The sequence below is a fragment of the Vicugna pacos genome, chromosome 6 (assembly GCF_048564905.1).
Source record: "Vicugna pacos chromosome 6, VicPac4, whole genome shotgun sequence".
Taxonomy (NCBI): Eukaryota; Metazoa; Chordata; class Mammalia; order Artiodactyla; family Camelidae; genus Vicugna; species Vicugna pacos.
This window is the reverse complement of record NC_132992.1, coordinates 4,007,426-4,034,902: the sequence shown is the minus strand read 5'-3', so window position 1 is coordinate 4,034,902 and position 27,477 is coordinate 4,007,426. Positions and strand designations below refer to the sequence as shown.

The 27,477-nt window shown below is 40.4% G+C and overlaps 1 protein-coding gene across 2 annotated transcripts; it reads right to left on the bottom strand.

Annotated features, from left to right (window-relative positions):
• On the bottom strand, window positions 1-27,477 carry INTS14 (integrator complex subunit 14). 2 transcript variants are annotated; one of them, XM_006209608.4, is made up of 12 exons: window positions 27,369-27,477; window positions 23,532-23,815; window positions 22,065-22,172; window positions 19,350-19,505; window positions 18,095-18,213; window positions 17,511-17,653; window positions 15,458-15,550; window positions 13,248-13,392; window positions 11,512-11,645; window positions 4,459-4,577; window positions 2,550-2,615; window positions 1-870 (listed from the first exon to the last, which is right to left on the bottom strand). In XM_006209608.4, the coding sequence occupies exons 2-12, from the start codon at window positions 23,751-23,753 to the stop codon at window positions 619-621; spliced, it is 1,557 nt and encodes a 518-aa protein (XP_006209670.1). In that variant the 5' UTR covers window positions 23,754-23,815; window positions 27,369-27,477; the 3' UTR covers window positions 1-618. The 2 variants fall into 2 exon arrangements, with proteins under 2 accessions (XP_006209670.1, XP_015099344.1); XM_015243858.3 differs by lacking the exon at window positions 27,369-27,477 and adding an exon at window positions 27,077-27,200.

The following is a 27,477-nucleotide window of genomic DNA, read 5'->3' as shown; positions in this document are numbered from 1 at the left end:
TTTCCCAGTGAAACCATTTTATAGAAAATCAAGTATTTTACTTTCATAAAAAAAAGTTTTGAAGACAGGTGAATCACTTTATACATTTATGGTTGCTGTTTAAAAGTTCGTATCTCAAGATACACCAAAAGCACCTAAGGGTTACCACCAAGTTTTTGCCCAAGTTCTACAGAAATTCTGAAACTTAGTGACGTTGGGCTTGTATTTGACAAGTCCCAGACAGCCTGGGTTGCTCATCCCAAGCAGAGAAGCTTGGAAATGGTTGGGAGAAGAGTGAAGAGGTCTTTGAGGAAGCCAGAGAAGCCAGGCGGTTAGGTTTTCCTGAGGAAGGTGGGGAGATGCTCGTCAGTCCTTCAAGCTTCTCAGGAGATGTGCCCATTGTGGGAGCAGCAGCTGTCTTTTGAGCTTAAAGACTGAGCTCCAGAAAGCTGAAGTCAAAGCCCGAGCAGCCGCCCACCCCGCAGACCCCTTCTCAGACCAACCTGAGTCTGCAAGTGTGTTTCTGAGGCAGCTTCAGGAAGGTCTTCGCGTAGCTACTGCAGAGGTGAACAGACTGGAAAAGTTTTTACCCTAAATTGTTTTCATTTGAAAAAAGAAGAAAGGCTCCCAAAGTCAGCCTCACATTCTCTCAGTGCTGCTCCCGGAGAAGTCTGTCTGCAAAGGTGTGATGTTGTGGTCATACCCGGCGTACTCGGAGGTGCCGGTACTGGCCAGCTTGAGCTGCTGGGCGGCGTGGGTCAGCTGGAACGCGGCGTCGGGATGGGCTGTGTCCGGCAGCAGGGTGCACTCCCTTTCCAGCATGTCAGCCACCCCTTTGAGCAGGTCTAGGAAACCAAAGGCCAGGGCGGCCTTTCGTAAACGGTTCAGCTCCTGACCAAAGGAAAAAAAAACAACACCCATGTTCCTGAAGTGCATTTTCCTCGTGGCACACTTTCTAAGTGCTCTGCTTAGCATTCAGTTCTCCTTGATCCCTGAACTTAAGTGAGCATTTTTATATAAGAACTAATGCTTGTGCAGAGATGACGGTAACACTGCGATGACATGACTGGGAAGTGGTTCCTCTAAAGGTGATCAGAAGTTTAAGGAAGACAGATGAATGAAACACAGGTCATCTCACCACAGTTCATGAGCACTTAGGCCAAACGTGGTGAGGCACTTTGCATACATCATTTCATGTATGCAAAGGAGGATTACTTTTCTGCTGTTAGTCAGGTATGGCAAAGGCTTGGCCCAAACCTCAGAGGGCTCTTGACCTTCCGGTGCTTCTCTGGCTGGCGCCTTAAGACTGAATGACAATGAACATCTTGGGAGGAGACTAGGAGTCAGGAAGTCTGACCACACAGGTAGCCTCAAAAAGAAAGGTCGGGTAGTGGCTGGAAGCAGAGAAGTATGAAGTGCTGCATCCACCACTTACTAGTGTGATCTGGGCAAAGTGTGTAGCTTTTCTGACCGTCAGGAGCCTCCTTTACAAAAGGAGGACTGCATCAGCCCCTGCAGTGGGCAGGGAAGAGGCTGTCACCTGGTGGAGGCCTTTGCCAGCTCTGAGATGTAGTTACATAAAATCAGTAAAGACAAATGGACTTTCTGACCACCTCTCTGCTATCATTTGTTTATAAGTGAAATTTCAGAAGGAGGCCAAAGTACAAGTGTGCCACCTTGAATGGACAGGTCGGCAGGGAGACGGGCACTGCGGCCAAGGGGTGGTCACCAAGGGCCTGTGTGAACTCTGGGCTTCAGGTGGGGAGCACGGCGGGCTGAGCAGCTCTCTGGCTGAACTCTGATTAAGGTCGCTCCTGCTTGATGTCACCAGCTCACAACATAATTAGGTTTGAAGACAACAGTGACATAAAGGTAATGAGGTAACGCCCAGACGAAGCACGTATGTCCTCCGGAAGAGAAGCTAGCCTGGGGCTGGCTGTGAGTTCCACATTTTAAGACGAGCAAGCTAGTACACAACTGACAACACAGCGTACCTCACACTGCTGCTTAATTTGATTTCAGCCAAACACCAAAGGGCAGGGGAGAAACAAGGCGTGAGCGTAAATGCTCCCCCAACTCCACCCCACCCCTTGTAACTTTATTCCACCAATGGTTCTGAATTAGGTATGATTAGCTAGGTATGATTCTGGAGGGCCATCCTTTTGCAATTCATGAATGTGCAATTTTAGACGTCATTTCTGGACGCAGCTCCTCTGGCACAGTAAGGATGTTCTGAGCAAAGTCACATGCACTGGTTGCCTGGAGTAAGACTGGCTATCCCTATGGGAGTGGTGAGGAGGCTTAAGGGCCATGACCCACAGGTCCGTTCAGCTCCTTCCCTCAGCCAACATGGAGAAGCTCCACACAGAACCAGGCCATTTAGACACTTTTGATTCTTGGATTCTATGGCAGCAACGGACCTATCATTTCTACTGACTCCTGATGAAAAACTTGAGGCACAAACCATACATTTCTAATCCGTGTCCATCTGTTACCCCACACTCCTGTAAACTCTATTTTTGGCACCCATCCCAGGCCCACCTCTCCCACTATAATTCTTATAGTCTCACCTTATAGAATGTCTGTGTTTTTTCAGGTAGTTTCCTTGCATTTCTTAAAATCTTCTGTACATCTGTCTATTAAGGTAAAACGAATTCAACATTAGAATTCTGTGGTAAAAGTGGAAAGAATACAAAAGGATGGCTTTAAATGTTTAAAGAAATGAAAACAAGAAAAGAGTTACAGTGTCGGGATGAGGGTCTCTCCATCCATGGCCAGCAGCTTTTTGACAAAGGTGCCAAGACCATTCAATAGTTTTCAACAAATGGTGCTGGGACAACTGGATAGCCGCATGCAAAATAATGAAGTTGGACCCTTACTTCATACCAGACAAAAAACTGACTCAAAATGAAGCAGAAACCTAAATGCAAGAGCTAAAACTATAAAACTCTTATGACAACAGCACAGCAAAAAAGGAAAATAAACAAATACATAAATCTGGTAAATGTTCATCATAGCAGCATTCTTCATAATGGCCAAAAGGTGGAAACAATCCAAATGTTCATCAACTGAAAATGAATGGATAAACAAAATGTGACGTTTATATAATGGACTGTTATTCAACCATCAAAAGGAATGAAGTACTGACACACGCTACAAAACATGAATGAATGCTGAAAACATAACACAAAAGACCAAACACAAAGCAAGCCAAACACAAAAGACCACATATAATATGATTCCATTTATATGAAATATCCAGAATAGACAAATCCTTAGAGACAGAAAGCAGATTAGTGGTTGCCAAGAGCTGGGAGAAGACATGAATGCAGAGTGACTTGTTTAGTGGGTAAAGGATTTCCTTTTGGGGTGATGAAAATGTTCTGGAACCAGAGAGTGGTGATGGTCGTGTAACACTGTACTAAATGCCACTGAACTGTATACTTTAAAATGGCTGAAGTGGTGAATTTTGTTATGTGCATCCCATCATAAAAAAAAAAAACCACTCAGACCAAAACACCAAAATTACAAAAATAGCTTTAGAAAAATTCAGCTGTCTTTCTGACAAGGAAGTGCTGGGGTCAGGAAAGAGGAAGAACTTGATTTTCCACCAAAGAGAAGAGGCCCCTGCTCCCTTAGCCATGGCTGGATGGGTTCAGTCTCCCTGAAAAGGGGGCTAGAAGAGACCATGCTAATTCTGTGACCAACTGGCCTGACTACCTCTTCTCATTTGGCTTACGTTGGACTCACTGGAGAAACAAAGAAAAAAAATGGCATTCAAATGAGGAAAAAAAGGCTCAAAAAGTGATTTTTAAAAATAGGAATACATCCCTTTACCAATGGGAGGAGAAATGTCACTGAGTACCTTGACCGGAAGCAGCACACCTCAATAATACGCTGATCTTAGCTTCTCACGTGTTTTTGTGGGGTGACAGGGAAATGCTCTGGCTTGGGTTCTACCACGGGGATGAAAGAAATAACCACATGATGATTTTTACATCTTTCTCAAAATTGTTATTAAAGAGAACACCTATTACGTTATTCAATGTCTCACCATGTCAAAAATTTTACATTAAAGTTTAATGCCGGTACAATGTGTCTCTCTAGAAGAACTGAGACGCTTCCTTTTATGAGACAAGAAAAATCATAAAACCAACATGTTTCTTTTTTGACCTTAGTAGCAGGAAGCTCAGAGCCAAATTGCTCAAATACAATTATCATTTTGCCTTGGGTTCCAGGAACAATTGTCTCTCCTCTTCCTCTAGGTTTTATATTGCTCTAAATTTTGTAAAAAATGATTCTGCTATATATGTGTTTTACTGTAGGCCACCTGAAATCCTTTTTGGAAATAATGACAAACATTAGAAGTAAGTGAATTACTAAGTATCAAAGGAAAGGAAAATCAAATCAAATATCCACCTGCCTGCCAGAACCCCTCTTCCTGTCCCCAGTGGAGAGCAATGTAAATGGTAATGTTACCTGCAGGCCACTGGGTTTGATCCAGACAGTCACATTCTGGGCATAACTGCGTTTGTTTTTGGGCTGCAGGGGGAATGGGCTCTTATTATCATCCTCACCATAAGGGTTTTCTTTCGCATCTTAAAAGAAAAAGACATTCTTGAAATGACATCTGGCAAAACACAATCAACTACATTTTCAATTAGGCTAGAAGCTCTTTGAATCATTCAATCTCCCATATCCTGTTACCTCCCTAATTAAGAAAATCCATTAACTTCAGTCAGGTTGGGGAACCTGTTCTCAATACTGACGTAGGAGTTGAAACAACCATCTGAGGCCTATGCAAGTGAAAAAACAGCTTAATGCTTTTAAAGAGATAAGCTTCACTTATCTACTTTATAAATTAAGATCAGAGAGATACATCTATCAAAATTCATCAAATTGTACATCTGAAATATGTGTAGTTTACTGTACAGGAACCATACCACAATAAAGGTGTTAAAAAAATAAAATAAAATCAGACAGGAAAAAACTAATACATACAACAATACTAAAGTACATTTTAAAAAATATACGAATACACGCATACTGCAATTCTACACAGACCAGACCAGCACTCTCCAACAGAATTTTCTGTGATGGGGAATGGTAGTCACTGAACCCCTGATGTGTGACTAGTGTGACAGGAATTGAACTTCACTTCATGAAATTTAAACAGCCTCATGTGGCTAGTGGCTACTGGATTAGACAGCATAGGTCCAGGCATTGAGAAAATTAAAAATAAAATTGTAGAGAGCCAAATTAAGGAAAAGAGCGAGGGAAGAAATACTTTTTTGGTGAAACATACCCCATCTTCTGAGTTAACAGTTTATTACTTCCGAAGGTTTAAAGTCATGCTGGCTTTATAGCCGTGAGGATAAACAACGGTTTGTTTTTCTACCTGCTTCTTGAACCAATTCAAGCCTGAAACTTTGCCACAAGCTTACAAAGCACGCTTACGTCTACCGGCTCATTAGCACTATTATTATTATGTCCTGGGGTGGACAGAGCAGGATTCATTTTCCCAACAAGTCTGGGAGCTCCAATCCCTTGCCCAAATGTTCGTGTTGAAAACTGGAGTTAGCCGAGTTCCTCTAGCTGAGCCAGCAACTCTCCACCCCCACGCAATCCGGTCATTAATTTAGATGCCTTACGCCAGCCCCACGGTACCTCTGTTGGTCCCCTCTCCTCCCGCCCCCTCCAAAAAGTATTGGCCCAGCTTTTCACACATATTTCCATGAATACTTGTCAATATATAAACCTGCTTAGTCAGGCCAAGATCCCAACAGTTCTTTCCCATACAACACGCTTACATGCAACTTCCCTGCCCCTGTTTGTTATTTCTCCTGCTTGGAATGCTCTCCTTTCCTCATTTATTCCCTCCCTCACTTATTCATTATCTATAATAAGCCTTCGCTATGTAGCACGCACTTTGCTGAGAAGTGTAGTTAGAGAAGTATTTTTCTGGCCTCAAGGAACTTAAAAAATAAAGAATACTGATTAAATTTCAACTGTGTGCCAAATACTTTACATATACAATTTCTCTCCTTATAGCAACCCTAGATGATAGATATTATTAGCCTCATTAAGATGAGGAAACTGAGGCTCAGATTTTGCACTGACTCAGCTGGGCCTGGTTTCAAAGCCAACACATCTTCTGCCACCCAACACTGCCGTTCCTCACCTACCCAAACTTACATTTTAGGTCCAGATCCTATCCTACCTCCTCCATGGAGTTGTCCCAAGTTTTTCTCGCAGACAGTGATTTCTCTAGACCCTTTCATCCTGTAGCACTCAGTGTCAGTACCAAACACTGCAACATCTAATCATAGCCTATCTTGAACTGTCTCTGCCTGGAGCCTACGTGTGGTAACTGGCTTAGCAGACATTAATGAAAAAAGAAGAGGAGATTCTTAGAAACACGAAATATGATAACAAATTTAAAAAAAAACAGTTGCAAGGTCAGCTGAAGATATCTTGGAGAAGGTTAGATATCTTACACACGTAAATCATCACGTACGTTCCAGAAAGGGAGAACAGAGAACACAGGCAGGGGGGAAGTCAAAGCCAAGCTCAAGTTCCCAGGACTGCAGGGCATGAACTGCCGGGTGAAGGGCCCACTGAGTGTCCAGCACAGTGAGTGAAGAGGCCAGCAACCAGGTACATGATCCTGAAAATCCAGAACACTGGAAATTCTAGAAGAGCCTCAAGGAGCGCAGAGGAAGTGCAGATCTGGGGCAAAGTCCTGGCAGTCAGCACAGCACTGGGCTCTCACCAGCAACACCGGAAGCCAGAAGAGGCATCTGAGCGATGTTTCAAAACGCTAAGGGAAAATGATGCCAGCCTAGAACTCAGTAACCAACCACGCTGTCAATGGAAGGTAAGCGATGAGATACAGACATTTTTCAAATGTGCAAGATTTCAAATGTTTACTTCTCATGTGCCCTTTTCTCAGGAGAATTCAAAAAATGATACTTAAAATGAAAAATAAAAAGGTCAAGAAATAGCTATATACTTGTATTACTTAGAAATGTAAGTAAACCCCAAAAGAAGCAATTATATGTTAAAAACAGTTGTGTCTATGAAGAGAATTAGGAATAGGAGGAACAGGTATAAATGAAGGTACTATTTTTGCATGTTTTCCTTTGATTAAAAAACATAATAAATACAGCAGGATCTACCACTAAAATGTGTCAGGTGCTCAATATACCCTCTCTCAACAACTTTTCTCAACAACTCTGTAAGATAGGTTTTACTATCACTTACCAATCGTTACCATAATGACAATTCCAATCTGCTAGGACTGTTGTAAGAATAAAATTAAATGATACAGTTCACCTTCTCTAGCACAGTGCCTGGCACAAAGTACAATAAATGCTGGCTCCTATTAAATAATCCTCACTGAAAAGAAGAGCAGACAGAAGGAGGGAAAACAACACAAATACATAGGGCACAGTAAACAGCAGTTCCCTCTGAATTAAGGATGGGTGTAACCAGCCAAGACCAGAAGGAATGTAAATGCTACTATCTTAGGTTACGGACAGGCATGTGTGGTGAAAGCTGTCACAATAGTCTCGTTAGGGGTCAGGAAACTTTTTTTGTAAAGGGTCAGACAGTAAATATTTTAGGCTTTGTGGGTCATGTGTTCTCTGCTGTAATTCCTCAGCTCTGCCACTGAAGCAGGAAAGCAGCCACAGGTCACATGTAAATGAGTGAGTGTGACTGTGTAATAAACCTTTACAATAAAACTGCATTTACAAAACAAACCGTGGGCTCGTTTGGCCTGTCGGCCATAGTTAGCTGACTTCCGATCTAAGTGCAAGGTTAAAGAAAGCCAGAACTCTACATGTCATTATGCATTTGTCAAAACCCACAGAATGTACTATATCAAGAGTGAACCCTAATGTAAATTGTGGACTTTGGTTAATAATAATGTGCCCATGTTGGTTCATCGATTGAGCCAAATATGCCACACTGATGAGGGATTCTGAGGGTAGAGGAATGTATATGTGTGGGTAGGGAGAGCTATGTGCGAAATGCTCTATTTTCTGCTCAATTCTGCTGTGAACCTGAAACTGCTCTAAAAAAATGAAGTCTATTAATAATACTAATAATAAAAAAAGAAAGCCAGAACAAGGCAAGAGCAGAGAGTGAAAAGGCAGAATGAATGCAGGAATGCCAGAGAATAAAGGAAGTGAGGAATCACTCTCTAAAGACACACACACACACACACACCCTCTGCCCCAAGTTCGACTTCAACTGCTGTCCTGTTTCTCTCCTCTTGGGGTCAAACTTGCCATTTTCATTTCCTCATCTCTAATTCATTCCTCAATCTGTCTCCTGGCCAATCAATCATCTGCTGAAGCTACTCTCAAAAGCCACAAAGAACCTCCTAACTGTCAAGATCAAATGACCCTTGATTTGTAGTGTCCCCTTCTTTCCTCTTAGTATCTATTCCTTCTGAAAACTCTTTAATCATTTCAGACACTCATTATACAGTCTCCTTCAGATCAGGTCCTCAAGGTGCTACTATTCCTCTTGGTCTTCCTTCAAAGGAGGTAAAATCCTCACAGGATTTGAAAACTTTTTTTCTAATCATAAACTCATCTCCAGTGGGGACTTGTGTTCTCTGTAGAAGTTCTTTTGCCCTGGGTTGGAGAGGTTTTCCTACAGAGCCATTATACTAGCTTCTGGAGGAGGCACCACGGGCTCCTTGCTTCAGCACCAGTTTTTGCACTGTCTGGGTGTGGAACGGCTAGTGCTGATCAGCACGGTGCAGGGCCTGGGCTTCAATCTCTCCACAGGAGATGTTTATATATCTTTAGATCTAGAAAAGTGGGTAGAAACAACGGGTAGAAATTTTCTTTTCATTCTCTCACTGAGGCAGTAGACCTTCCGCATTCCCAGCTTCCCTCAGAGACTTCAGTTCTTTGTCTTGTGTGGAACCAAAGTCATGTCTTCTGTTCCTGCGTGAGCTTTAAAACCCCAGCCCCTGGACCTTAGCTCAAGAGTTGGCAAACTACACCCGGCTGCCTGTTTTTGAGTTAAGAATGGTTTTTATATGTTTAAATGGTTTATATATTGTGCTACAATGGCAGAATTTAGTGGTTATGACAGAGATCATAGCGGCTTGTGAAATCTAAAATATTTACTATCTGGCCCTTTACTGAAAAAGTCTGTTGACCCTTGGCCTAGCTTCTAGGGCTTATAGTCCATCAGACTCTTCTCTAGGCTTTGATGGCAAAAGGCATCCTTCAGATCTTAACTGGCATGCACGTATAAGCATTTAAGACAATGTAGCCATGTATCATATATGCATATGAGACACTGTACTTCCTTCTTCAATCTCTATTCTCTTGGCTTCTATGACATCTCTTTCTTCCACCTTTCTTCTTTTATCGCTCTCTTCCTTCTCATTTTCCTTTACTAGCACCCTTTCTACTGTCCCCAGTAGTTAGTCCTTTCTAGGGGTTTGGTCCTTGGCTCTCTTTTTCCCTTAGTGTTTATACCTTCCTGAGGCTAGGGCTTCTTAAGGTGTGGTTATTCATTACCTGGATTGTAATCACTTGGATAATATTAAAACTGCAAGTTCCTAAGCTTGAGCCCAGACTTACTGAATCAGAATCTCTGTAGGTGGGGCCCAGGAAACAGAATTTTTAAACAAGTTCTCCTGGTTTACCTTTGCACACAAAAACTCAAATTTGTGAACCACTACCCTAAGCAATTCCCCTCATTCTCACCCTTTCAACTGTCGGTGATATGCTCATAACTAAAAATAATATTTTCAGCTCTGCCCTCTCTCCTGAACTCCAGGCTCTTACAGGAATTGTCTACAGGCACCTCCACCTAAATCTCATAGGCACAAACTCAACATGCACAAAAGATGTTCTTCCCAAATCTACTCTTTTTCCTCCCGTCTGTTTCAATTACTCATACTACCTTTCACCCTGTAGCCCAGGTCAGAAACCTGGGCTCATTCTCAACCCTTCCCTTTTCTTTATTCTCGTATCTACATACTGTGGACTCCACTGTCTGTATATGCTTTGCATAGATCCCGTCCTCTCTTCCCCCAGCCACTGCCCCTGTTCTGCCTCTCATGATCACATCTCCAGGACTGTCACAGTAGACTTCTAACTGCCTGCAGGATGCCCTCCCCTCTTCAGATCCACACTCCACAGAGTTCTTTTTCTAAATGCAAAAATTATTATTTCTCACTTGGATTTCGGGCATACTGTACAACTCCAGGGGGCACCAGTGCCTAGACTACAAAGTCACCTAACTGGTACCTCCACTGTTCTCATTAGAGCCAGAAGGATGTGATGCTATTACTCAGTGGCTTCCCAGTCTCTGCAGAATAAAGTCCCAGCTCTTCGCATTTCAGGTGAGGCCTGCCCTGTTCTAGCCACTGCCAGCCTCTAACCTCCCACCTGGTCCTCCCATGCCACCCTCACATTTTGGGCTCCAGCTCCTTTCTTTACTATGGGTGCCCCATTTGTGCAGGGTGCCCTTCCTTCCTTCACTGGCTCAGCAAATTCCTCTTTTTCTTATAAAATTCAGCTAGGGTGTCTCTCCACTGTGAAGATTTTCTTGGGTCCTCTAGGCAAAGCTGATCACCCCCTGCTTCAGGCCAACTCTCATCCTGTGTCAGTCTGTGTTTATTAGTCTGCTTTCTACTAGACTGTGAGTTAACTCCTGCTAGCTTTTTAGCCCCCAGACCTGGCACAGGATAGGTTGCTTGGTAGGTGTTCCTGAAATTAAAATGGGTCCAAGAGTCAAGGATGACACAACAGTTGGAGCCTGAGTACCTAGGAGTACAAAGGCCTCACTCAGGAGGAGTATGAAAATCAGTAGGAACTGTTTATGGGGCAAGGGGTGAGGGACAATGATTTCTACAGCAAACATGCCGAGTTTGGGACTATGACAGAATATCCAGGTGGAGAGGTCCAACTGGGAACTGGAAATATGACACCTAACTTTCAGGGAGAGATCAAGCAGGACCAGAGTCAGACATCTGAGGGAGTCTGAAACTATAGCAGCTGATGAAACAACCAAGAGAGAATAATAACCCAAGAGAAGAAGGCAAAGAACAACACCTTGGGAAGCATGAGGCAAGAGGAAGACAAGACAAGACAACAAGGAGGAAAAAAAGTTGCCAAGGAAAAAAATAAGTACCAGGAGAAAGCAATTTTGGGAAAACAGTTTCACGAAGGAACGGGATTAAATTACCTAAAAATGACTAGGGGTACTTGGGTTGAAAACAGTGCACAATGGGAAAAAAAGTTTATGGAGAGCAGCTTTTTACTCTAAGTAGTTAGAGCACCTATACTTCCTTACAGCATCCGAAATGTTGGTTTCCCTGAGCTGCAAAGTTAACACCAAACTCTCTTGGGGTTTCTCCATGTATATATCCAGCATCAGAAACCACAGCACACCCATAAGGGAAATCATGCAGCTCTCTGACTGCACAGACAAAGCTATTCAGAACAGCAGAGAGAAAACAAAGTCAAGATAAATAAAATCTGATCTGGGTTATACCTGAAATAGGACCCAACTGTGCCATTTTCCCTAGCCATGGGAGAGGTTCTGGGCCAGGCTCAAAGAGAGACATCATGAGGTTTGACTTCTTCTTGCTGTCAGCCTGGGAGTAGAGCATTCCATGCCATTCGGGACTAGATGGAGAAAAGATGGAAGATCAGAAGAACGTCAAGCCTGGTACTGTCAAGTTAAATTAGTCTAGCCTGTGTTTTTCTGTCGAGAGACACGGTTTTCAGCTTTGAAATTAGGTGTGTTAATTTTACTAAAGCCAAATCCTAAACCTGAAAATGCATACTGCTGCCCTCTAATATTACCATTCCTTGGAGACATGTATTATCATTCAATTATGTAGATATGGAAATCAAAGGCAGTCTTAAAACAGAAAAAAAAAAAATCACAAGGGCAGCAAGTGGCTGCAGGGATGGCGAGAAGGAAGGGCCGCGACCTAGGTCTTTTTAGCAAATCATTCACAGCAGCAGCACTCAGAGAAAGCCTCCTAACAAAGAGCACAGAGCCATCACCCAGCTCTGTCCCCACTTCCCAAAGGGCTCCAGTGGGTTCTCACATTCAGAGCCGGTACAAGTAGCTTCAGTACCAAGAAATACAATGAACTAGTACCTAATGAGAACTGCATTCTTCTTTTTGGATCAGCTAATTTCAAGTCAAGCAGAAATGGAGCCGTGCTTCCTCTGAGAACTCCTGACCTCTTGATCTTTCCTACCAATCTCAGGTGCTGACCAGAAGAAGATCAGTCACCTCTTCTTCTGTAACAATAGGTATTACAGAAAGGGAAGCAGATAGTTTAAGAAATTCGAGATTCTAGCAAATGTGAAAGCTAGAAGGGCTCTCCTCATAGGGAAGGAACACAGCAGAGAGGTTACGGGTGTGGGCTATGGAGTCAGGACGCATGGGTAAGAATCCCGGCTCTTTCATTTACTAGCTGTGTGACCTTGAGCAAGCACCTCGACTTGCTCTCTAAGCCTCACTTCCTCATTTAAGGAATGGGATAATACGATAATTCCAGTATAGGGTTGTTATGAGGGGTTAAAGGAGTTAATATATGTGAAGTGCCTACAGGAGTGCTTGGCATGTGGTAAAATGTTCAATGTCATCAGAATCTTTTTTCATTTAGCTCTACCCCTACCTCCTCGTAAAGTTAACTGAGTCAGTGAATACTGCATAAAATCCCACAGCAAGTCAGTAACGCTGCTTTAACTGACCCCAGGTTTCCCAGATAAGATGGGGAAAGAGGAAAACTGAGAAAAGATATAATATAAAATCAACATAATTATTCTAGCAAATGATTTAAAGAGCCGTTTACAAGGTGATAGTAGGTGGGAAGGATATGGCAGGGAGGGGAGAAAGGTGACGAGGGACTTTCTATTCCTTCAGGGAAGTCTGCGAAAACCCCTACCTCCTCGTAAAGTTAACTGAGTCGGTGAATACTGCATAAAATCCCACAGCAAGTCAGTAACGCTGCTTTAACTGACCCCAGGTTTCCCAGATAAGATGGGGAAAGAGGAAAACTGAGAAAAGATATAATATAAAATCAACATAATTATTCTAGCAAATGATTTAAAGAGCCGTTTACAAGGTGATAGTAGGTGGGAAGGATATGGCAGGGAGAGGAAAAAGGTGACGAGGGACTTTCTATTCTTTCAGGGAAGTCTGGGAAAAACTTCACCTTGTAAATTGAATCTCTCTTTTACTCAACCAAAGGTAAAACAGTTCCTTACCCTAACTGGACTATTGCCACCATTCCTTCCACTTTCAGGCTGCCGTGGAGCAGGACACAAAAGTTGGGTATTTTGCCTGCGATCTGATTGGCTGAATTTTCATCTTCGTTGTCGTCAGTTATACCAGGACCCACCTCATCACCTTCTGTGGAAAGAAGAGAAAATCGGTCAGGCTGAGATTAGCTACAACAACCCAGACCCCAATTATATTCTGGGCTGTCTCTAGCCAAGAAAGGAAAGTGAACAAAAAGTTATAAAGAAGATTATAACAAGTAAGAAAGACTCATATTCTGGTTTTCCTATGTCCATATAAAAATCAGTTTTCACATGTTGTATAAATTCCATTTATATGAAACATCCAGAATAGGCAAATCTATAGAGATAGAAAGGACATTAGTGGTTACCTGAGGCTGAGAGACATCAGGGTTTGGGGTTCAAAGCTAAAGGGTTTATTTTAGAGGTAGTGAAAATTCTAAAATTCTGATTCTAAAATTGTGGTTATGGCTGCACAACTCTGTAAACACATTAAAAACTAATGAATTGTACACTTTAAATGGGTGAAGTATATGGTATGTGAATGACATTTCAGTGAAGCTGCTACACGAAAAATCAGCTTTCCATGGTTTCTACTAGGACACTAAGCTAGATGCTCTCTGGGGGTTTAAAGTACCAGCTAAACAGAAATACAGACTCAGAGATGTCAAGAATTTTCTCAGATGACAGCCTTTAGGATACTGCACAGAACACAGATTACTCTATAAGCTTCTTTTTAAAAAAATTATTACTATTATTTTTAATCACAAAGCTTGTGTTTATTTTTCCATGTTGCCAATCACCCTGGACCTGGGTATACGTATTTGAACACTAATATAATTGTGAACACACATCACATCATGTTTTACATTTTCATTTAACACTCACAGTTAGTTCTTGGTTGATCCTAGTCTTTGTAATTATGTTTACAACTGCATAAAGATAGAAAGTCACTAAATGATCAACAGACATTGCATTAAAGGAAAAGTGGTCCATTGATACTCAGCGCATTTCATGGCTGTGAAGCGTATAAGCTTCTGGACTCGCTTCTCCAACTCCAGGTTCTCTCGTACACTCTGCTGAGAGATGAGCAAATCTCTCTATAATTACCTCCCCTCTGGAACTATCTGTGTGCTCAACTTCATTCAAAGACATTCTTATGCAGTAAGAAGAATTTGCCCAGTTTAGCTTGACATTCAATAGCCCTTACAGCACGGCTCCATTCTGCCTTCCCATACTTTTCTTTCCACTGTTCTCCTACACAAACTCTTCATTTTGCCAGTTTTCTTTCTTGGCAACTTATACGGGCATGAAGAATTCCCCCAGGAACTTAGAAATAAGGGAAACCTGGTTGTTATCTGTATCAATATCAAGAAATAAGGTAAAGTATAAACACAATGATCACAATGAACCACTTGTGGGAACATATCAAAGACTCTGTCTGTGACTGTGTGATAGAGGATTATGGGATACCTATCACTCCAACGGAGATAACTGTGCTTAAATTGAATGTGATCATAACTCAGTGAGTGGAAACCTGGTTGACTATATACATTTCTTTGAGAAAGCTGGTAAATATAGAGTGGACAGTCAGCCTAGAACAGAGGAAAGAGAATTCGAAAGTGCTAGAGCCTAACATTCTCCAGAGAGATGCTGAATTTGGGAGCTATGACTCTGTAATTCCTGGAGAAGTATATATTCTGCAGTAGTGAGGTCTCCCAAGGGCCTGGATTCATCCATTCATTCAAGAATATTTACTGAGTATCTGCTGTCTGCCAGGCACAGTTAGAAAACAGATGTGGTTCCTCCTCTTACGAAGCTATACTCCACATTTATTAGGCAACCTTCTGAGAACTACTGTGGTTTCCCCAGCATGCTCCTACAGGGAAAGGAAGAGCCCAGGATGAGGGACTCAGCATCCTCATCTCTACAGAGAGATGCCTAAACAAAGCAGCACACGATAAATAAGTGTCACAATGCTTTTCACAGTTATAAAGCAGCAGAATTAGTTTAACATATTAGGCAATATTCCATTAAAAAAAAAATCCAATCTAGCCCCATAACTATTTCTTTCCCCCATATTCTGCAAAATGAGATATTCTACTATCTAACATTGAAGAATAATTTTAGATAATAAGATGCTTCATATGTATCACCAGAACAGGAAGAGCCCTCACCTTTGTTAAGTGCTATAGGTAGGACCAGATGTCTGGACAGAACGGGGGGACTTGAAATATCAGCAATGTCGATAAATCCCACTATTTCCAAATCTGAAAAGAAAGAATTAAAAGAGAATTAATCTGTGCTATGGGAAAGTACATTACTTTCCATGTACTAGATTTCATATACATAATGTTTAGGTGGAAAATTCAAATATGAGGTTATTAAAAGTTTCTCTGAATGACTCTAATACTTTACATTTTAAGTAACTTTGAAAATAAGGATAACTGTCTTTTATTTAATGGATTTAAGTTATATGACAATTAGACTTTATTTTTATGAGGCTAGGTCCTCAGCCAAGGCAAAACTTAAAGGTCAAACCCTTCTGCATAGTCAGGGATGTTCAGGTCACCAGAGGGCGTCGCAGTCAAACACTCTCACAACAACTGCAAGCAGCTATCCTTGGAGGGTAAGGCTATTGCATTAAACACATTTATTGCATTAAACACATTTCCCTAAGAAATACATTCTTTACAAAACTAAGGTAGCAGTCTATATACAACAATGGTTTCTTTGCTTTACAGAAGCTGTAATAAAGACCAAAAATATTTGTTGAAAATATAAAATAAGTTAAAAAAAAAAAGTTGTAACCCAAAGTACTTCCTAAAAGTTTTTTTCTGATTATACAAGCAGTTTAAAAACTTTTAAACACTAAAAGCTATAAAGTAGAAAAATAAAGTCATTCATTATTCATCATCAAAGGAAACCTCTATTAATATTTTATGGAACTGCTTTTTAGTCTTTCTTCTAGGCATATACTCATATTCTCAAAACAATTTTTTAAAAAATCATGATCATGGTGAGTACAAGGTACTTCTAATACATCAGAAAATCTTTTCTGGAGCTCTGCTGTCATAACCTTCCTTAGCTGAGTAACAAATGAATCAGCATAAGCAGTTATATATTTTTCATTTGAGTAGGAAAAAAGCCTACATTTTAAAGAGGTTTAAATGTAAGGTATAACAAGGATCTTGGACTAAAAGTTTATATGGGAAAGAAAGGATCAAAGTTACTCATCAAAAAAGGATGGGAGGGAAGTGGGATCTGATTGGTTTGAAGGCAACATTACATTTGGTACCACTTAATACACTGCTGTCAAGTCGCAGTGAAAAGGATGGATGCCCTACTTCCAGAGAGCTAGGAGCTAAAGGCACAGGAAATAAACAGCCTGCACACAGCCCTTCACTCAGAAAGTCCTTAAAATCTATACACCTAGGATGAAACAAATTTTAATTTTAAAAATTTAATTTTAATCATTTAACTTTAATTTTAATCATCTGTTGATTGAACAATTATCTAGTGAACACCTACTAAGCACCAGGCACTATGCTAGGCACACCAGTGCTAGGCACTGGTGACTGAAACAGTGATGGTTCAGCGTGTACCCACCACTCAAGGAGTCCACCCACCAACATGAGACAACTCTCCTCTCTACTACCCTTTGTTACTTTTAACTTCTGGCTTTGCCAGCTTACCTAAGCATAGCACCGGCAACATGAGCCAGGTAAAAGCCATAGTGCATTACTTTCTTTCAGTCTTAATACAAGAAGCAGGATTAGAAAGGACAGTGTATCAGAGCTGAGACCTGAGAGACTACCATTCACCTAGAGACTCCACGCTGCTAGCCAATAAGAACCAGAGTGTCTTGTCCAGGGTCACAAAGGAAGACCCACACAGCCAAGTCCAGAAGCTAGCTAGCCCTTCATACATGATCTTAATTATGATGCTATTCAGTCTTACTAACTCTATTAAGAACAACCTCAAGGACTGCAATGCCAGTACACCTGGCCTTGATTTCCAACTCTCATAATTTGTGGTTACAATGATCTAAGATTGGAATTTAACTCATGACCTCACTATGAAAGACCACTAATCTGCCACCCCTTTGGCAATGCACCCTCCCATGCAAAGTGTACTGACATTTCTTTTCAACCCTCCCGGACAGAGAAAAGTAAAAGTCAGGAGTTAGAAGAACTAAGAAGGAAGTTTAAAAAAAAAAAAAAAAGTTACCTGTGTTAATGACTTTAGGGATAGGATCAATTTCTTCATCTACAACAAAAGGTTCTGGCCTGGGGAAAACTTGCACATCAGCAGTTAGGTGGCCACACTTGAGGACAGCGTGGAAAGGTGTGTATGCCAGATCTATCAGTTTTCTAGAATATGATGATTATTTGTTAAAGAAAGAAAAAAAATACAACTTCTTCAAGTATTTTTTTCAAAATGCTAAGCTTCTTTTCCTTTCAGGCTGACTCCAAAACTATGATCTGACCATTTGTGAGACAGAACAAAATCTAACATTTTTGGTGAGGGGTTTCAATTCTGAAAAACCCAAAAGCAAGTTAATTTTTGAAATTACTGAGTTGTTATAAGGAAATCAATGCCTATAGGCACTAGAGTTAGTCATGCCTAACTTAAAAGGGAATGAATTTTTAAAAATTACTACCACCAATCATTTTCTCTGAAAAATGTGCAACTTGGAGAACACGAAATGACACAATTAGAAGTAGTAAAATAGGTATTACTGCTTGATACCAAATTATAATGCTGGATTGTAAGAAGGCAAATAAAAAAAAAAGCTCAAAGTATATACTCACCCAAACATAGACTGTACATTCTTCAAGCACAGGGGACCATCGATAGTAAAAATCTGCCCTTCACCATTGTTTAAATCTATGAGACGTTCAAGGCAATCCAAGGAATCAGTGCTCTGAAGCTACAAAGCAAACAGATGATCCTTTCAAAGTGGTATAAAAATGCTAGATTATCATCAGCTCATCAAGGTCACTCCCATCACAATAACACAGGCAATAAATAACGAAAATGATTTTTTTTAACAACCTGAGAAGGAAAATAACTGTAGCAAATTTGACTCAAGGTTAGCAAAGAGGAATGTTATATAAAATGATACCAGCAGAGCTATTCGTTCGAAGTAGTTTTGCAAAGATTCAGAGGTGACCACAGTTGGTATTCACACAGTTTATCTTCCTTTCCAAGTGTTTCTAACATCTTTTGGTAAGAACCAACATTATCTATATTTTACAGACAGAAATACTGAGGTGAAGAAAGGTTAACTTTCCCAAATAAGTGGGAAAACCAAGAAGAGTTTAATAAAACACACATCAGAGTAATGCTACTTGACAAAAAAAAAAAAAAAGAAGAAGAAGAAGAAAAAGAAAAATCAAAGCACACTTCTGTCAACATTTCTGGTGCAAAGGACATTAGAATTGCTAAGTGAAGTATCTAACACTAAAAGAACATTGTGACTCCAGCATCTGAAGAAACTGTGTGGGAAGTGGGATGGATTACAACTCGAGCTATGCATCCTGAGATGGAGCAACACTCTGTACTTTAGGAGAGCATTTGAGACCTAGAGTTTTTTCAAATTGAAGGTTTGTGGCAACCCTGCATATAGCAAGTCTACTGGCATCATTTTTCAAACAGCATTTACCCAATTTGTCTCTGTGTCATATTTTAGAAATTCTTGCAATATTTCAAACCCTCCACCAGCAAAAAGATTACAGTTTGTTCAAGGCTCAGATGATGGCTAGCATTTTTTAGCAATAAAATATTTTTTAATTAAGGTAAGTACATTGTTGTTTTAGACAATGCTATTGCACACTTAATAGACTACATGAGAGTGTAAACGTAACTTTTATATGCATTGGGGAAGCAAGAAATTCATGTGACTCCTTTACTGCTATACTTAATTTATTGCGGTGCTCTGGAAGGGAACCTGCAATAGCTCTAAGGCATGTCTGTATATGTAACACTAATGGAATATACTAAAACATAAACTGACTCCTAAAATGTATCTAATCAAACTACAAAGAACTTAGTAAAAAGCATTACCTCCTCCAGATTTGCCATGCACATGATATACAACTTGGACGGGAAAGGAAAAGGCAGTGGGAACCTGTTGCTCTCACTGCGCTGGCTGTGAGTAGCTAGGGAGTGCCGCAGTGACCCTCTGCCAATGCCAAGACAGCCGTCCGTCACCAGAACCACCTGTGTGCAAAAAGTGAGAGGAGCTTCATTCACGAGATAACATACTGATTGAAAGCAGTCTCGTTCGGCAATGTTTTCATTTCTCCCTGACTGCATTTACACTGAAAACTACCTCTGCAGGGATACGTGTGGACAAATCTCAACATTTTTGTCAAGTGAAAGATGACAGACACATTGTGTGATTCTATATATATAGGAAGTTCCAGAATAGGTAAAACAAAACTAAGTCAAATAAGGGTTGGGGGGCGTGGTGGGATACTGAGTAGAAAGGGGCACAAGGAAACTGAAGGGTAATGAAAACATTCTGTATCTTACTTGGAGGAGTGGCCACACAGGTGTATACATTTTTCAAGACTCAGTTAATTGTGCACTTCAGATCTATTCACTTTACTGTGTTTTATCTAATTAAATCTAAACAGAAAAGCACCTATCTATGAACATTTAAAAAAAGGACAAAACCATTCATTACCTATTCTTAGTCAGTTGTCCTAAAACTAGAACCCTATCTCTTCGACAGGGAGCTGGCATCTAAGACACTGGTGTCAAAAATGGCATAAGGATCTATTTTATGTGTGTCCCTAGGAAGTACCTGCGCAGGAGTCTGAAGTCTGAACTTTGACACTTTATTTTCAAAGATGACAAACTTTACCCCGGTCAACTAAAATAACAACTGCTTTACACATGTATTTATAAAAGCCATTTACCTAGACATGGACAAGACCTTAAAAATACATTCTTAATCAACCTATAATTTTTAAAGGCTTTCACAGTATGCCAACAATAGATGTTAGTAAGAAGTCATTTCCCTTTTCCTCATTGCTTCAGAGCAATCCTGTGTAGGGGGGACATTCCAAGCAACTCAGGGGAGGATTATTTTTGCTCTCCCTAGCCTAGCCTAGTAACTTGAAAATAGCAGGCCAGTAAGGCAGTATTACGTGGTTGCACTGTGTGATGTGCCAAGATCGGCACTCAATTCTAAAGCCCAAAAATGCTTCACAGAGGTCCTCTGGAGAGATGTCATTTTGGGGGAGGACAGTCAAGGCAATTTCCTCTTCTAGGTACCAACAACTGCTATATGACGATTTACTTTTGCCATTAGCTTTTTCAGATTTTGTGTGACAATGAAATATTTCACATAATGTCAAAATGAGACAGACTGTACTCAGATAATGAAGACATAGTCCAGGTCTCTAAAAACTTAGTTAAAAATATTCCACATTAAAACAAATCCATCTGATGGTAATTGATTATAAAAACAATCATCAATAACTTCCACTGTGTTTTGGATCTGGTTCACCCCAGAACTCATCAAGCAAGTCTAAGTGGATTCAGGCCCAGCCCCTTGCCCTCAGGGTATAGTACATCTCAAATTCAGATTCCTCCTTTTTGCAAAGGAAGAAAAAAACATTAAAAGGCAGAAGTCTGCATGGTGCACAAGGTCTGGCTCTTACATATTTTCTGAGTTTTTTCTCTAAAACCACTGAAGTAGCAAGTGAAACTATGACCTGCTAGCTTCCAGCTGAGAAGATACTGACAACAAAATTTCATTCATTCAGTATATTGTCAGGAAACTGACAGTCTGTGTGCATGGATTTACCAAATAATGTTTATGAAGTAGGTGTCAAAGATTTCAATTTCTGAAAAGAAACTGATCAAAAGGTATTTACAGGCTTTTTCAGCAAGGGTCCACTAAAGTGATTTGATTTAACCTTTTTAGTAGTAGCTCAGGGTCTTCACTAACCCATGAGTTCACACTCTATAGAACAGGGTGGTTTTACAGTAAGAAAAAACAACTTGAAAAAAAAAAGCTAGGTTTATTGAGGTATAAATTTACATGCATTAAAACTCACCCTTTTGAGTATATAGTTCTATGAGTGCCAATAAGTGCATTCAGTGATGTCAGCTAAGGAGGTGCCACAGACACCTGCAAAGCCTAAACTACAGAAAAAGCTTGCTGACTCCTGTTGTAGATTATCATGATTTTCCTTTTTAGCAATTTTTGTTTTCTCCTTTAAAATATGTTACGACGTCTCAAAGTACCTGTTTACAGCAAACTTCCAACTGCTACTACTCTGCTTTGATTTGATGCTAATAGGGACCTATTGTGGACTCTAAGGGCAACAGATTTTATGACATTTATGTGCCTCAGTTTTCAGACAACTCAGATAGTTGAGGTTAAAAGTTCACTGAATAAATGCTACGCTGAAATAATGATGATAACTATATTGTACTGATGTTCACAATTCTATCACTCAAAATTATAATCATCTCTTCCAGGGAGTATTCTAAAATTCCACAGTGAGCCCTTTGGGTTTTATACAAACAATACTAGTTTGCAATAAGTCAATTTACTAGGAGGATGCCTTCCTTAAGGCAAAATTGTGTTGCTTTCTGAGTATATTAGTGTTGATTTAGTGCCTTCTTTCAAAAAGATACCAATAGTGTATAACACAGTTTGTGGAAATTAAAATGCACGCTGTGTCAGAGCCCACAGAAAACTGAAGTACCTCAGTGATTAATGTTTTTAACTTAGGGCAAAGAAAAAGAATTGATCATTACCTGACAAGGAATTGCACCACCCCATTCTTGCTGAACGATATTGCAAACACCAACTAATGCAGACTCCAAGCAGGTTTTATCATAATCATCCATGTTACTTAGTGCTTCCTGATTGAATGAAAGATAAAATTGCTCATTATTCTTTATTGTTTCAATTTGTTATTAGAAAAAAACATAAACTGTTGAAAGCATAAATGTCATACAGGGGACACTGTGTTTTAGAGAGCCCAAAAGTTCTAAGTTCTTAAAGAAAAATGGTAAAACAGACTTCCTCAGCTACAAAAGATAATTAAAAGAGCTTCCCTTTATTCTGTCTTCTTATCAAGTGAGAGTGAACAGTCCATCAAATTTACATCTTTAGAAGTGAGGATATTGAAGGAAATACTTAAAATGAAAAACTTTTAAACACCACAAAAATGACAAAATGTACTGAGCACTATGTCCTAAACACCATTATAGGCATTTTATAAGCATTTAATCATGACAACATCCTATAAGGTATAGATTACTAACCTATTTTTAAAATGAGGAAACTAAGGTACAGAATGATTAGGATCTTATGCCTAGAAGTGGCAGAGTCGAGATGTGAACCCAGTCAGTCTGACCCCAGGACATCTGATCTTAACCATTACTCTGCACTACTATATAGTAATTCTCCAAATTTCAGAACTGCTGAATAGCCAAGATCCTTTGTTGACCCACTTATAAGAAATCTAGTGCAACTAAAAAAAAAAGCTTTGAGTCACTTTAAAAAAAGTGATAATAAAAGGAATGATTTAACAAAATTTTATTACTTGTATTTAAAAAAGCAAACTACACTGTTCCTGAATTTCTAAACTGCCTAGCAATGATTAAACTGTTCATTTTAATTCCACAAACACTTACTGACTGCTCATTACGGGCAAGGCACTGTGCTAGGCATTGCTGGAAATATTAATTTAGAGATGTCAAAAAGCAAATTCTCTGGCATATCGCAGGTAACACCTTTGAAAGATAACACCTATCACTCGAAGTTTTAAAATGATGGCTTCTTGACATCTGAAAATCAAAAGCTATTTGTTGGGAAGGAAACATACTCTTGAATTACTCTAGAATTAGGGTTTTTGTCAGGAAGGGCTATTTTTCATCTCAAGTTTTACAGAAAGTAAAAAAGAGCAAAGTGTTGAATCTAAAGATCTTGAACTTTAGGGTATTGGGCACTACATCCTGAGATGCTCCCTTTCCACAGAGAATTCCTGAAAATCAAGAACAGATACTGGCAACAACTCACAGCTCTAACTCATAAGTTCTACCAAAGGAATAAGGCCTGCTGGTTGTGATCCTTGCTTTACAGTTACACTCAGATAGTATACACATAGACTTATCATTAAATAGTTCCAAGTTCTAACTATTCAGTGCAATATGATAACACTGTTTTCCTTCCTACAGATTTAGGTCTTGTACATATAAACTCATTTCTTTTTGTACCTGTAAAGTATTATAATCTCTTGTGAAGGGAACCATCAGCTCCCAGAGGGATGAAAAAACCACAAGCGCTGTGAACTCAAGCTTGTAATTTGTGGCCATGTGTTCAAACAGCATTGTCAAACCATGGGCTGCCAGGTGCTTGCGCTGATATTCCTCGGACCCCTCGATCGACACAGGTCGGGTCATGGAAAGGGACACGTCCATTACAACCACTGTTGGCATGATGAATGTGATCCCAATGTTCCCAATCAGAATGCAAACAGACAGCTAAAGAGAGACAAATGCTGTAGAAAATAAATATGATTAGGTCTTACATGTCATGGAGGGAAAAAAAGCATTCTTTTTTTCACCAAAATCATAACCAAACTTTCCAGAAATAAGTGAAGGCAAACTCCATTTAAGTTGAGGTGAGGGCAAAACTGCAGAGAATTCAGTGAGGGGGAAGGAAGCAGCTTAGCTCTCTGTGAGGGCCACTCCTAGAATCGCCCACTCAATGGCCATAAATCAAGGACCACCTCAATTATTTTTAGTAAAAAAAACATTAAATCGGATAGCCCTTGACTTGAATACTTTCCAATCTTATACAACTTAATATAACACTCCTGCATCACCTCTCCAACACATAATTTACTAAGGAACATTTCTAGTTCCCTTATGGTGGTGCTTTCTGATAATCAACCATTCTTTTTGGGAACCATCACTATCTTACTCAATACAGCAGTGTTTATGCAAGTGTTTGCTGAATTATCCAGTTGCTTGATGCCCCTTTAAAAAAATTAAAATAAATGCAAAATATAAAAATGAAAGGGCTAGAAAAGTCATAATCCAAAGTAGAAAAGCTGGAAATCATTAAGGACAAAAAGCAACAAACTTCTAGCCTCAGTGCTACTCACTGTAAATAAATGAGGCAATAGTGCTTTAACTGTGAAAGAAAAGAACAAAATAAAGAATATGACAGCTGATATTATCTTATGAAATTGTGTATAAAAGTAAAAATGGAGAAGAAATGGAGAAAACAAAGAGTTCTCTAAAATTATAGATTGAGAATGACCATGAAGAAAACATTTCTGTGCTCAAAAATAAAGGAAAAAAGTTCACGGATACAGACTTGCTCTTGGGGACACAGCTTGCTGCTACTCTACTATTAAGCAAACTACAGTCTATTGACACAATGAAATATCAGATAGCTATAAATAAATGACACATATGCAGAGATCAGAAATATTTATAAAAGCATTAGTAACTGAGAAAAGAAGGTCACAGGATTGTCTGTATATACTGATTACAACTTCATAAAAATCACACTGCATATATACAATTAGGGAAGATTGAGGATGGACATAAACATATTAGAAATTTAATGTCCACTAATTTCCTTTTTGGAATTTACTTCGAAACACTTAACAGTGGCCAGAATGCTTGTTTTAGCACAGTGTTTAGGAAGGTATTCCACTTATAAGTAGACTGCTGGTATCTCAGAACATATTGATTCATGGAAACAATGTTATAAATGGGGATCAGGGACTCAAGGCAAGTAGAAAAAGCCCTTTTACCACATAATGGCCTGAGATACATTTCAAATACAATAATGCCTCATGTATCCAACATCAATAAAGATTAAACCCAAGATATAAATTACTCTTCTAGATTCTTTAGAATTCCAAAATGTTTAACTATTTTGATAGAAACAATTAAAATGTGCACCCATCCGCCTCACTGAACTCGGAGTGCTATATATAATTCAGTCCCTCATGATGACTTGGCATCACCACTCTAAACACCAGTACTGCTCAGCACACTGCCACTCTGCTGTTTTATGTTACACCAGCATTCTTCCCAAATGTGTGCTGCAGAACACTGTCCTGGAGGGATGCTCCAAGGAAAATGAGTTCAGGTCTTATTAGAGACACTGAGAAACTCCACAGCAAAGAATACAGTTTAATTTGCTAACTTGGTGTTTACCATTTAACCCTTCTCTAATAATTACTGTTAAGGTCCCATGTAACAAGTACCATATAGAACATCCCCAGAAACACTGACTTGTACTCAAGGGATCCAGGCTGTCGTGCTGTTTTGGTGCCTCCTCCTTAAAATTAATTTTGGACCATCAGTTTGCATTCCCTTTTTCTCAGTAATCTCCTGTAATCATCCTCCCTGTTTCTAATTTGCTGCTTCTTGGCTACCATGAGCTGGAAAGCCAGGTAATCCAGCTTGTTAAAACTGTGTTCAAAGTCAGAGTTAATAGGCTCTGAGAGCCTGTGAGTTTCTTCTGGTGTCAAATGCATGAGCTTAGGTGTATAACCTTGTACCATTTTATCTACTCAGTCTTTCTCAGATCCTTTCTGAGTCTCAGCTGTGTTGTTCAAGAAGTAAGGTCCTGTGTAATATTGGTTCAACTACAATACATTAGACCATAAGCTCACTAAAGGTGGTGACTATGTCAGATTTTGCCCACCAATGTCTCCTCAGAACCTATCAAGGCAACTAGCACATAGTAACATGCTTGACAAATACGTATAATGACTAATGAACTACCCATTGGCAGAACTACCAGTTATAACGCCAATTCTTTGGCAAAATATATTATAAATTTTAACTCTGGACACCAGAAATACACTTCCTCCTTGCCTCATTCAAGAAGTATCAGAGATCCCTGTTCCTCTGCTCATATCCAGCTCACGTGGTATTTCCACTCATGCACAGAGGCCCTAAGTTACTGAAAGTTGGGGTCATGGGGATTACCAGCTTTACCTTTTAGGATAATGGCAAATGGGATACACAGATACAGACCAGATATAAGAAAGTACTTCCACCCCATGAAATCAACTGTAACACTGGAATGGATGATCATAGCTGGCAGGCTTGCCTTCTGGGAAGACATCTCTGGAGGTGGCTCCTTCTTCTGACTGATGCATTTGTCTCCACCCCCAAACACATCTCCTTAACAATGGCGAAGTCATGGGAAATCAATTTAGAACTCAGGTTGTAAGAACAGAAGTAAAAGACAGAACTTAATGTTCTTGAAGAATGGTTCACTCAAGTAGACTAGGCCTGATTAAAAAAAAATAAAATCCCTGCTCAGACAGTCCAGCAATTTTGTGAGAACAGTATGTTATTGGTTACTTGAGTTGATTCTTACTCTCGAATCCTCCACACACATACCTTTCCCGTAAGTACTGTCTACCTACAATGCTTAAGACAACTAGTGGTCTTCTTTCTTAAGAATAGTCTACTCCTGAGAATAGCTCTTAGCCCCTTGATTTGGCCTTAAATCCCAAGTCTCTATCAGCTACACACTTATAATTCTTTCCTGAAGGTGACAATTAGCTCACTCATAAAGAACTGAGTCTCAGCAGTTTCGCTCTCAAAGCGCGATTCCGCTCAAATTTCTCGGGAAGCACTACCTACTCAGGTTTCCCCATCAGCGGGACTTCCCGTGGCCGGACGAATGCTTCCCGCATTCTCAGGCTTCATCTTTCAACTGCCAGCCTAGAAACACAGAACTCCTGCATTTGGATCGCGTCTCCCGGGGGATGTATTTTTACCTTAAAATCAGTCAAAAATTTTTGAGATCTGGAAATCTTTTATGGGACGAGAGGGCGAAGGGGGCCTTGGCAAGGGGCCGAAATCGTGGTTTATACGGGGCGGAGATCCGGCGCCGCAGAACACGGGGAGGCCGGGGGCAATGCCCCGGAACTGGCGCCGCACAGACGGCGCGGAGCGGCCGCCGGGAAGGCCAGGCGTTGGCCGCGCGTTGGGCCCCCTCCTCTGACCCCTTCCTTGCAGCTGCAACAAACATTCAAAGACAGCCCAGGGTCTCCGGCCTCCCCAACTCACCCCGCGCCCATCGCCGGCCCAGTCCGTCCGCATAAACTTTCCGGCCGCGCGCCGAGGCCGGAACTATGGGGCCGCGTGACCAAGGGGAACTCCGCGCCGGGGCTGCGCG